Here is a 12,132-nt window from a genome sequence, read left to right as displayed (position 1 = left end):
CTGCTCGTCGGCCGGTGGGATCGTCGTCGGCGGCAGCGGCAGCCACCCCCCCGTGAGCCAGAGCCAAAGCCTGGGCCGAATTCTGCATGACCCTTCCTTTTGCAGTTTTCTTGTCCTGGGACGGGAAGCGATTGGGAGCCTCGTGTCTGTGCCTGGTGCCTTGCGCTAGTTCCAGTCCCGGCCCTACCACTGTCAACGAATGAAGGCGGTTTCAACGGATATCGGTGTCGGATTCCATTCCACATGGTCCAAGGATTGGCGGGGACGGGTGCCACGGAACATGCGAGGCCGACAGAGTGCTTCTATTGAAAAGATGGTTGGGATTTCGTACTCAGACCCCAACCGATCAGCCTCTTCCTTTTGTCTTTTGCGACAGGCCTCGGCAGCGGATGGCTGATGGCTGATGGCCAATGGCAAGCAAGCGGCTAGTCGTAGATGGCAAACGCAAGCGCAAGCGCTGCCGCTGGCGATGGAAAAGTGAATGGTCGTGTCCACGAGACAGAGTTGACGATTGGATTTGGGGCCAAACTCGCTGGGCGGAGGACAACGTCGTTGACAACTCTGCTATGTCGGCATCCGCGGACGCCGCGCCATCCGCAGAGGCTTGGGCCAGCCATGCTGCGCCACTTGCCAAATACGGACAAGCCTAGACGCTGAGAGGTTCGACAGAACAGACGCCACCCGCTTCGTCGCCGCGACTTGTTTTCAGTCTCGACGCAGCCTATTCTCCGAGGGATGTGATCGAACCAACATTGCTTGACATGACCAATGCGATCGTCAACGGCCGGACCACCAACGCATATCCCTAACGGAGTACGCGGGCCCCTACTCTCCGCTATGCCCGGCGGGTGGGTGGCCGACGCCGCCTCTCGAATCCCGAGTCCTGGGACAAGTAACAAACCCTCCTTTGGTATTGATCCGGCATTTAGTTTTCACATCATCAAGTTCAGTCTGTCCAAGCGCCCTCAACACGTTTCTCGTATCTATACTGGTATAAGATGACGATAAACTGTGCTCCGTTACTCCTCGACTACGCATCTACACATGGCCGCTGGACACAAAGAGGCGACCAACTTTGCCTCCCCGCCTTTGGGGAATCATCATGAGTCTGACACCATATCTTCCCAAGGTGGTAAGTCTGAAGTACGGTTTGATGAAGAATCCAACCCAAGTCCAAGCGGAAAATCCTTCATCGTAAGCCACTGTTGAGAATGTCCTGCCCCGATTCAGGTGCAGAAACCAACGGGAATGCAGCGTGTCTTCTCGTACAGCGATTCGATGGGATGCTTCTTAAATATTATCGCCTTCCTTGATATGATGGGTGCAGGCGTAGCCCTTCCTCTGATGGATGTTGTCTTTGGGCGTTTTGTTGATACAATCCACAACTTCGTCAATGGGAAGCTGCCAGCTGACGAGTACATGGATCAAGTTGGCGAGTTGACGTTTGTCAATCGATGCTGTCTGTATGTCGCTTGTGCTGACGCGGGCCTTTGAACAGGCTGGACTTTGTATATCTCTTCGCCGGTGGATTTTGCTCGACCTACCTCTGGACGGTTAGCTTCACCCATTGCCATTGCCGCGCCGTAAGGCCGGACACTGACTGATGTATCCACGGCTGACACGCGGAAGCGTCATCTTTGCCCTACTGGTGGCAGCTCAAGCCCTCACACAGATCGCACCACAGACTGTTGCCATTTCCAAGGCCATGGCTGCTGCTCAAGATCTCTTGTCCATCATCGACCGACAGTCCGCTATCGACCCCCTTTCCCAAAGCGGCGAGACTATAGAAGGCTTAAGAGGTGATATTCAACTGCGGAAAGTGCGATTCTCGTATCCCTCCCGTCCTGGCGTTCCAATATTACACGGATCGGACTTGGATATTCCGTCATACAAGACCACTGCGCTATAGTAGGTGCCAGTGGTTCCGGAAAGAAAGAGTACAATATTTGGGCTGCTAGAGCGTTGGCATGCCTGCTCTGCCGGAACGATTACAATTGAAGGTGTTGAGTTGGAGGACCTCAACCTGCGTTGGCCGAGGACTAATATCCGACTTGTTCAGCAGGAGCCTGCTCTCTTCAGTGGAACCATCTACCAGAACGTTGTCGACGGTCTTACGGGCACGGATAAAGAGCATTTGCCCGACGAGATGCAGAGACGTCTTGTAATCGACGCCTGCAAAGCTGCCTTTGCGCGCGGCTTTGTCAAAGACCTGCCAGATGGGTACGACACCTGGATTGGCGAGCGAGGGGCGTCGCTTTCTGGTGGCCAGAAGCAGCGTGTTGTCATTGCTCGCAGCATCATATCCAACCCCAAGGTGCTCTTGCTAGACGAAGACACCAGCGCGCTAGACCCGAATGCCGAGAAAGTCGTACAAGTTGCACTGAATAACGTTGCCAAGGGCCAGACCACGGTTATTATTGCCCATCGACTGTCGACGATTTGTGATGCGGATAACATTGTCGTCATGTCAAAAGGTGAGACGGTCGAGAACGGAACGCACGCTGAATTGATCGAACAGGGGGGAGTGTACGCCAGGCTTGTTCGAGCTCAGGATCTGGGTAAGACGTCCGAGTCTATCGTGGACGAGTCCGAGGACGACAAGGACGGGGCCTTGGTGGACATGAAGCAAGTGCTCACACAGGTCTCAACGACGGGCGCGCCGCATGAGGAGGCGAGCAGCGGAGGGAAGCGTTGCGGCCTACTGCGCGGACTGATTCTGTTCCTGAAAGAGCAAAGGACTCTGTGGTGGCCAAGTTTTGCCATTCTTCTGGCCTGTTTTGCCGGAGGTAAGCCATCCCAGCCATGTGCTCTCGTCGCTTGACGCTGATGATTCTTTGCAGGCGGTACCTATCCGGCCCTTGCCATCTTGTTCTCCAGGACAATGAGCGCCTTTGAAACCATTGACGCCGACAGGGGCAACTTTTTTGCTTTAATGTTCTTTGCGGTGGCCTCGGGGAACCTCGTGCCGTACGCCGTCGTAGGCTGGATGTCGAATATTGTTGCGCAGACTACCATGAAGCATGATCGCGGAGAAACCTTGAACAACACTCTCCGTCAAGACATGGCATTCTTCGATGAAGCCAAAAACGGAACGGAACAGGGGCAGAACCACCATTGCCGTTGCGCATCGACTGAGCACGATTCGCGACGCAGACGTGATTGCTGTGCTTGCCGAGGGGAACATTGTCGAGTCGGGGACACATGACGAACTGGTGGGCAGGAAGAAGGGTTTGTGCTTTGAGATGGCCCTGGGGCAGTCGTTGGACCGCGAAGCTCGACACGGGTCTGCAAAATCACCACTCCATAATTTTTCGGCATACTTGCACTCTGAGCCATGCGTGATGGGCCAGGTGCAAGGTCACAGGCGGATCTAGGGCGGAGACGACTTGTGCAGTATCTGCATTTCCTTCCCCTGCCAACCTCCTCTTCATAGACCACCGACTACGTCGCTGCCGGCTGGGGTTGATGGTGGCTTTTGTGCCAGCCGCCAACGTTAGCTTGCCGACAACAACTACAAGCATCACGCATCACGTAGAAGCCTCTGTCGGCTGCAACGTCTATGCTTTGGCGTAAACATCCTTGCTTGCGACACCGCCTACTGCCTGGTTGCCCTGGTCTGGTCCACGACACTATTGACCTTGCTGTTGGGGACATCTTCTCGACAGTTCCTAGTTGTCATTTCGGCTTCCTCATCTGAAAGAAACCACACAAAAGACGTCACAAAATCTATCGAGACAACAAGCAAGTAGTTTCCGAGTCCATCAGCGGACCAAATTGCGTGACGCATCAAGAACCTCGCGTACCCCCCAGACTCGACGGGATAAATCCAGCTCTACACGAGGCGCAAAATACGTGAAGACATAAAAAACTATACAAAGAAACATGCAAAGTAGAAAAGACATCCCAACGACTCTGTCGTGCTTGTCAAGAGCACTTGTCGCTCCTTTATGATATTACAGCAGCAGTCTTGCTGGTCCCTCCCAACATGACGTTGAATTTCCCTTCTTTGCGTGCCTGCGTCAGCCCTGCAGCCACAGGAACTCAGGGACCTCACGTCCGTGACCTACATGTGAATCCGACGTCTTGCTCCACGCCCCGGCCGCGGGTGTTGCGCCCGCGAGTGCTATGGACTTCCGCAAACACGCTGCCCCGGTCTCGGTCAGCACAATGGAAACGAGCGGCACGGAGGGGCGAGCGGCGTGTTCCGAACCTCTCTCCTGTGCCTGAAGTCGGTGTAGATTCCGTTCCAGATATCCCTCTCGGAGCAGGACTCGGCGCCGTCACGCACGTGGCACCTGGGCTGGAACTTCTCGCGCATCTCGTCGGATATGTTGCCCCAGGGCTTGGGCAGGGGCGCCTCCGAAAAGTGCAGATACTTGAGCTCGCCGAGGGCGGCGACGGGGTCCCACGCCTCCCTGTCCGTGCCGAGATATGCCTCGTGGTCGTCGGGGTCTCGCGCAAGCTCAGAGGTGAGCATCAGATACGGCCGGTGAGGCAGGACCAGGGCCCGGTCCCCGTACAGCGCGTTGACGACCTCCATGTCGTACTCGCTGCGCCCGGCCTGCTCGGTCTCGGCCATGTTGCGCTCAAACTCGGCGGCGCTCGGCTGCACGAGCATCAGGGGCGACGCGAGCTTCGGGTCGTCGGGGTAGAGCCAGTAGGCACGGGGCATGGCCACGGGGCAGGGCGGCAGCAGGAAGAGCTCGTCCATGAGCCGGAGGACGGTCGCGTCCGAGTCCAGGTGGAGGACTCGCTCGTACTGCGTCTGGTTGAAGACGAGGAGCTTGGTGAAGGAGTCCTCGTAGTATGCTGCCGTCCGCGCGAGGGCCTGCTTGTCAGCGAGCCCGTGGACGTGGACGTGGACGTGACGTGACGTGAGGCGACGCCTCTGGTGCGTGGCCTGCGCGGGAACGGCTTCTGCCTTGATTCGACTTACTGTCCAGGACCGCTCTGTGTTGGACTTGGGTCGGCCGGAGGTGCACGTGGTACTCGTTGCGAGCCCTCCTGAGCAGACGAGCGTTGTGCGAGTCGTCCGTCTCCAGGTCGCCCGCGATCATTGTAGATGGGTACACCACGACCTTTTCGGCTCGAGTCCCAAGGCGATCGAGTGTCTCCATGATCATGACGGCGTTGCACAGACAATCGCTGGTCGTCACGTATTGGAAGTATGCAAACTTGGACCAGTCGGTGACCCCTGGGGACAGCGAAGCAGAAAGCTCGCCTGGTGGAGGTGGGAAAACGCCTCCATCTCGCACTGCTGCCACCAAGAAGTAGAGCAGGGCGATGATGGGCACGAGCGGGACAAGTCGACAAATCTTTCGTGTAGTCACGCCCATCGTCTCGAGTCGGGCTTGGGAGTAAGCAGGTCGGGCAATGGACGGCAGGCCGGCCGTCACGGCGATGCGGTTACGTACGTGTTGTCCCAGTCGATTTCTTTCTGGTCGGGTGTATGATTTGCGCGGCGCCCTCGCAATCCTTCAATGCGATCGGAAGAGAGTACTGCCCTGGTTGCAGAGCCACACAAGGGAACGCTTGATCAAAAAGGCGTCCAGCTTCGCGACCTCTCAACTCTACCTGGGCGTCATCGAGGCTCAGCCGGCGGCTTGCCGGGCCTTTTGGCCTTGGAACCTCGATGCCCGTGCTCCCATGTGGCCAGTAAGAGCCATTGCGGCAAGTCATCTGGTCGAGGCTTGACCGCAAGTTCTGTGTAACAACGGCCAACAAAGCTTACAGAGCACGACAAGGGGGCTTCGGGCGAGCCGTCGTGGAGGCTTCAGGGTAACTATATGGCGTCAGGGTACACTGATGTATATAGAGGCCTTGGGGCACGGTTGCCTCGGGACGAGTCCAGATTCTACAATGCCCCCATCCTGGTCACCAGCTTGGCTGGAATGAAGCCATCCCAAGCCCAGTCAACACTGCTCTGGTCACATTGTGAGGCGCACGGGGTCCTGGCCAGAGCCGTGCGTGCTTGGGAGCTGACAAACTTCCGAATGGGAGAGAATCAAGCAACTCTTGGAAATCTACCCAGGTAGCCATCTGGTCATTTGAAGCCGAGGAGCGTGCTATGAGAACTTCACTTCATATCGCATCAGCTCAAGTGTGAACTAGGTCCACAGTCGCGACTGAGGCCTTTGGCTCAAGTCATCTAAATGATGTACATGAAAGGGGATGATGAATCGATTTGGTTCATGGAAACACTCCTTTGGAAACTTGAGTCCAGCAAGCCTAGCGCGGGGGAAGAGTCGGCGACATGCTCTGTGTGACAACTTACAAGGGCGTTTGAGGGCTTGGAGCACTTTGGCTCGGTTCGCACGCAACGTGATCTCAAGGTCCTTGGTTTTCCAAAACGTCTCGGCGGCTAGAGGCTTTTATTTATACAGCAGCCTTACGCCCTGGGTCTCGTGACCATGGCCCCTGTGTCACCAACTCCCGCGTGACAGCGACAAGGGAGAAATGGTAACTCGTGTATTGTTGCTAAATTATCCCAAGAGGTTTGACTTGAAATCCAGTACTCCCCTGCTCTTACTGAATCTCTCTGATAGAGTAGTCGTTTCGTGTCAGCTCTTGGCCTCGTTCTACCGTCGGGCATGATAGAGCTCCGGCCAGGAACTCATGAAGCGTTGACGAGGCTAACCGACATGATTGCACCGACCGTGTCTCAGAGACAAGTGACGCGTACGGAGCTGCAGACAAATGCCCAAAGGTCCCTGTCGTTCAAGCTGCCTTTGTTGAGGCCGATCTAGTCGTCTAGATCCACGCACACATAGCCCACCCACAGGGACATGGGACGAAGAGAAGCGCGGAACCTCCGAGTGGAATCGTCTCGACATGATTGGAATCTGTCGTCCAAGGCCGCACATGCCGTCTTCCCCCCCGAAAAGGCAACACAGCGCAGTGCAACGCCCGCCCAGATGCCACACGGGCCGGCCCATGCTCAATCCTCCGCTATTGCGCCGAATCTCGCCAACAGAATCTGACTCAACTCGGCCAACTTGACTGGCTTGGTTAGAAACAAATCGATCCCGCTGGTGAATGCCTCTTGCTGCGCGTCCGCACTTGCCAGCCCCGTCAGCGCAAAGATCGTACACCGATGCAAACTCTTTTCCGTCTCCGTACTGCGTATATGCCGCGTTGCTTCGAAGCCATCCATCACGGGCATCGAAATGTCCATGAAGACGCACTTGTAGAGACCGTTTGCTTCGCGGAACAGGTCGACTGCTTGTTGGCCGTTTGTGGCGGTGCGGTAGGGCAGCCGGAGCTTCTTCATGTACGTGGTGAGGATTTTGAGGTTGATGGGGTTGTCATCGACAAGGAGGAAGCTCGTGCCTGGTTGGTTCGAGTCGACGTCGGATGTAGCCGAGTCGGGGTACGTTGCGGTGAGCGGAGTCGAGCGACGGACTCGCTCGGGGAGGGAGATTTCGCGAAATATGTTTGCGGCCATGAGCTCGGGTGTTTCGTCGCCGCGTGGACCGGCTTCTGGGGCCGTGGCCGTGGCCGTGGCCAACTTGGCCCTGTCGGTTGGGCGACGGGGGCCGTCTTCCTCTTCGGGGGTCTGAGCTGCCGACAGAGCAATGGGGTTGAGGGTCGCTTGGTAAGTTGTCCATCGCTTGAAGGTCAGTGCCAGGACCTTGGCGAGCTTTCGAGGGCCTACACTGAAATAATATCACGTCAACACCGGGAGGTCCGTCCCTCCATGCCATCGGGGCAGCTCGTTGACGAGACTTACGGTTGGGCGCTAAACTCCCACAACTGGTCGTTGGGTCTGCGCTTGAACAGCCTGTTCTCGGCCAGATCCCGAGCGGATACCGCATTCCTGCAAATGACCACCGCCGGGGGTGACGAGGCGTTTCGCTGCGTGTGAATATGAGAGTTCAAGTGCAGATACGTCTCGTCGCAGAGCAAAAGATCCGGCACGAGGGTGTTGCTTTCGGATGGCTCAACCACCTGCATTTGCAGCCAATCTCGGCATATATTCGCAATTCCCTCGCTTTCAACCACGTTCGTTCCAAACACGCCGTCGTCACTGTCGACGGATGGCGTGTCGCGGAAGCCCAAAAGAAGCACTCGCAATCCCCGCAGGTCGTTTCTTTGGGCTTCAAACTCGTGGCCGGGATTCCGCAACCTCGGGATGGCGCTTTCTGGCACCACGGCAGGAAGCGGCAGCGTGACCGACACGCTGGTACCTTTGTCGACCACACTCTGTATTGAGATGGACCCCTTGAGTGCCGTCACAATCCTCTCCACGAAGCTGAGGCCCAGGCCCATTCCCGGCTTGAGACCGTCCTCCTGAATGAAGGGCGTGAAGACGTCGTTCTCGAGATATGATTTGCCAATTCCACACCCAGAGTCCGTTACTGTGAGTCGCACATACGTGCCCTGCTGCTCCCCGACAGAAGGCACAACGTGGGGCTGGTCTAGGGAGACCTTGACAAATCCCTTTGTCGTGAACTTGAGGGAGTTTCCAACCAGGTTCATGACGACGCGACGCAACGCACCCGGCTGTGTGTAGAACTCCCACGAGGCGTTGGGTTCAATGTCAACGCATATCGTAGAAATGTCCGCCTCCTTTTGTGCTGCCAGGCAGTCAATCAACTCATTTGCCTGGCTTGCTTCCGAGCTGGTTAAATTCGACCCCAGTGTCCGGAGCTGAAAAATGCGTCCGGCATAGACACTCTCCACAACCTCCTCCACGATCAAGTCCACACTGACGCGTGACACGATGCTCATCATGCCAGACTCAATAGTTGCCGTTTTCCCCGACCGCAGTCCCCGTTCCTCCACGTCGCCATTGTGTTGCGGTACGGGCGCCGGCGAGAGAAAGTTATTGACTCCGCTCCAGTCTAATAGATGGTCAACAGTGTCAAGTAGAGTGCGGCTGCAAGTTTCCATCGAGTGCAGCAGGTCTCCCTGAAAGGCATCCAAAGCAGTGTCATGCAGCAATTCCGCTCCCAGGATGATTCCGTGGAGAGGCGAGCGCAGTTCGTGAGAAATGGAGCTCAGCACGTCCATTTTAGACTGTTCCACCACCTTGGAGTCTATTCGGAACACCTCTGCCATGATGACGGTGCCGAAAGCCAAAAGATAGCTTAATTCCCCGTCTACGGACAAGACGCGCGATGCTTTCTTTGTGTATGCGAAACCGCCAGCATACCACCGGCGTTTTTGATGATCCCAGAGTGGGAAAAAAGCAACGTTCCGGGCTCCAGGTAGTAGGTCCCTCACAAAATCCTCCATGTCGTATTCGGGTTGCGTCGATTCCGGTGTCTTCGTCTTTTGAAGGTCCAGATGAGGTCCCAAGCTATGTCGGGGAACGTCTGGGACAGGCTGTGTTGCCTCATCAGAGACAGTTGTCGCGTCGTTTGGTGTGTTGAGCTCGTTCAAGGAGATGATGGTGCCTCTGGAGTACATCTTCAGAAGTTCTCCCAAGGCATGCTCGGGGAGCTGCTTATGACACTGCTCCTGATCATGCCCGTCAATGCTGGAAGAGTACGACGTAGAGAAGCCGAGAACCTTGCAGCATGAGCAGTTGTTCGGATTCCCCGCCGCGTAATGCATGCTTGCGGCGGATGCACGACGCTCACCGTCGGGCCTTCCTGAGATGCCACCGATGGTAGCTCGTCCGCCAAAGGATGAGATTCCAGCGTCCAAGAATAGCACGCCGTCGACTTCGATGGACTCACGTATAATCTTTGCCGCCTTGGAAAAGATGTTCTTTGCAGATTTCGGGGAAGCATCGTTGACGTGGTTCTTCTTGTCCTTGCTACTTGGTGTTCGAGCCGTTGAGTCTGCATCCTCGCACATGTAGTCAGTAGCATACAACGCATCAAAAGGTTCTAGTGGGCACTGACTTTCCTCATGATCACGAGGATTTACCTCAGCCCGTTCTTCCACCTCATCTGCACAAGGCGCAGCCTCCCACCCCGACGTCGTCGACTTGCCCTGTACAAAGCTCCCGACACCCTTCACCATCCTATCGGCCCTCCTTTGGCCATCCCTAAACCTTCGTGTCTCCAGGTATCCCATAATCGTTCGTGAAATGTCCTGCATGATGAGTGAAATGTTGGGGTCCTCTTTCTCCCGGCGATCCAGGTCCAACACGCTAAAGACACCAATATCTATTCCCTTGGAAGTTCTTAGCGGAACACCAGCGTAGAACCTGTAAGCGGGCCAAGTTGAGAATGCGGCTCTCCCCTCCATGAATGGGTGGTTTTCTAGGTCACCTATGACGGTCACGGGCAGTTCCGGATAAGACTCCTGGCCGCACTGCAGCCGTTCAGGGGCAACCCCCGGGGCCAGGGACGTAAGAACATGGTCGCAAATACTGCTCGACCGAGGTAGGGAGGTACCCCACAGCAAGAGTTGTGCCTCAAGTCCATCCCGTCCGCCGGGTTGCTGAGCAGCGCGGCTTCCGGGCGAGAGCGGAGTGGTAGGCGTGGCCTCGGCGACAATATACTGATGTTGCCTGTCGAAGAGTGAAACGAAAGCACGGCAGGCGTTGAGACGGTGGACCCCCAACTCTGCAAAGGCAGTCAGGGAGGGGTCGGGAGTCAGCTCTGAAGGGAAGATTGGCGCATCGTCCGGGTTGGGAAACACTTGGTTGATCAAAGACGAGTCATATCTACACTCAAAAGGTTGTTAGCAGGTGAGATTCAGTAGCCATGCCGAGGTTGCCTCAGGGAAGAGAGTACCGAAAGGTCTCGCGCTCACGAGCTTCCTCAGCTACGGCGTTGGCAGCCATGGCCTCATCAAACGACCCGACACCCAAGCCGTCACGATGAGGAGAGACGAAATACCATGACAGAGTTGCCTGCGGCACAGCGAGGCTCGGTCCTTGCAGCGAAAGGGGCGAGGAGTTTTCCAGTCGAGCGTGAGGGAGGAGCCCGCTACGGCTAATGGGCGAGAATGCTAGACAGTTGAAACGGGTGAAACAGGCGGTTGGGATTGAGTATTGTTTCTCACCGTCGTCGTCGCCCCACCAAATTTTACGCCCAGCTGGTCGGCACCCAGGGTCGTAACATTGTCATCTGAAGACGCGAGCCGTTGAATCAAGTGGAGTCAGGGTCCATCTTCCCTCGCTGTGACACCTGGGCCACGGTTTTTCGGTGGCATCATGTGCCGCGAACGCGAAGCCTGACGATTCAAAAATAAACGCCACGGATAGGTCCGGATGTTGATCGATGCACGAGCCATCTCAATACAAGGCACTGCAGCGAGGTCCATCAACCAGTTCCCATGTTCGTAAAACACATCGTCTGGATGAACATCCGAGTCCACTATGACACTGTTTTACCCCTTTCCCCAGTACAGACGTAATTGTTGGTCCCGAGCATGCATTCGAATTCACAGCCTATCCTAGCCCTGAAATACAATGGTCAAGCACTATCTAAATGCGGAGATGGGTATTGTTCAAAAGGGACGAAGAAACGCAATACACTCGATAACAAGTCTCGATGCAAGAGCTCCGAGGAAAGAAACAAATCAGCCTAATCAAATAGGTTGAAGCGAAACCCTGTAGCTTTGTATCTCCAGTCTCCATCTCAGCATCTTAAAACCCCAACTAGCAAGACGAAGGCTGCTTGGGCACATCTTTTGCGGCGCGAATTCGTCCTCGTCGTTTTGCGTATACTAAGCCACACACATTACATAGGGTCCCAGGACCAGCTGGGCCATTTCGCCACTTCGGAGTGTGGTCTGTCAAGCATATCCGGCACGTAACACTTCGTCGTCGCTTCGCGGGAATTCGGGGAACTGGGCGCGAATCTTCCCCCCTCCTTCTTCTGGGGCACAAGTTCTTCGCAAGGTCGGACTCGTTGGGCTGGTCGTTCTCTCCCGCGCTAGTAGGGCCGTCTTGCATGCTGTCGCTCTCTGTTGGGATCTGATTCTGGTTTCGGAGGGCAAAAATTTTGTCAACGTTATTGCCTATGTTTTGAGACAATTCGAGAATCGCGTAAAGGTCATCTTCGCTGACTCTCTCGCCAGTCGCCCCATTTTCCTTCGGGAAATGCCCAATGTGCCACGCGAGGAGTCCGACGTCGAGTTTGATCTAATTCGACACGGTTAGCATTTGCGCAACAGAGGCGTGACGGCCCTCGACGAGGAGAAATGGGCGACAGCTTACTGTGTCAAAAC

General features: G+C 55.8%; 3 protein-coding genes across 3 annotated transcripts; 1 reads left to right on the top strand and 2 right to left on the bottom strand.

Moving 5' to 3' along the window:
- Nucleotides 1-1,102: 1,102 nt before the first annotated feature.
- Nucleotides 1,103-3,374, top strand: MAM_07747 (multidrug resistance protein 1; the record flags this gene model as incomplete). Its single annotated transcript, XM_040826545.1, has 6 exons — nucleotides 1,103-1,132; nucleotides 1,231-1,463; nucleotides 1,630-1,799; nucleotides 2,001-2,786; nucleotides 2,841-2,977; nucleotides 3,060-3,374. 6 exons carry the CDS (start codon nucleotides 1,103-1,105, stop codon nucleotides 3,372-3,374), a joined length of 1,671 nt encoding a protein of 556 aa, XP_040675497.1.
- A 785-nt stretch (nucleotides 3,375-4,159) lies between these two features.
- MAM_07746 (glycosyltransferase family 8 protein) lies at nucleotides 4,160-5,336 on the bottom strand (the record flags this gene model as incomplete). The annotated part of the gene is made up of 2 exons (XM_040826544.1): nucleotides 4,160-4,809; nucleotides 4,937-5,336. The coding sequence occupies 2 exons, from the start codon at nucleotides 5,334-5,336 to the stop codon at nucleotides 4,160-4,162; spliced, it is 1,050 nt and encodes a 349-aa protein (XP_040675496.1).
- A 1,601-nt stretch (nucleotides 5,337-6,937) lies between these two features.
- On the bottom strand, nucleotides 6,938-10,741 carry MAM_07745 (ATPase-like, ATP-binding domain protein; the record flags this gene model as incomplete). The annotated part of the gene is made up of 3 exons (XM_040826543.1): nucleotides 6,938-7,655; nucleotides 7,730-10,621; nucleotides 10,692-10,741. The coding sequence occupies 3 exons, from the start codon at nucleotides 10,739-10,741 to the stop codon at nucleotides 6,938-6,940; spliced, it is 3,660 nt and encodes a 1,219-aa protein (XP_040675495.1).
- Nucleotides 10,742-12,132: the final 1,391 nt, after the last annotated feature.

Source organism: Metarhizium album (assembly GCF_000804445.1).
Source record: "Metarhizium album ARSEF 1941 chromosome Unknown scaffold_35, whole genome shotgun sequence".
Taxonomy (NCBI): domain Eukaryota; kingdom Fungi; phylum Ascomycota; class Sordariomycetes; order Hypocreales; family Clavicipitaceae; genus Metarhizium; species Metarhizium album.
Note: the sequence above shows the minus strand (reverse complement) of the source record. Positions and strands in the feature narration are given on the sequence as shown.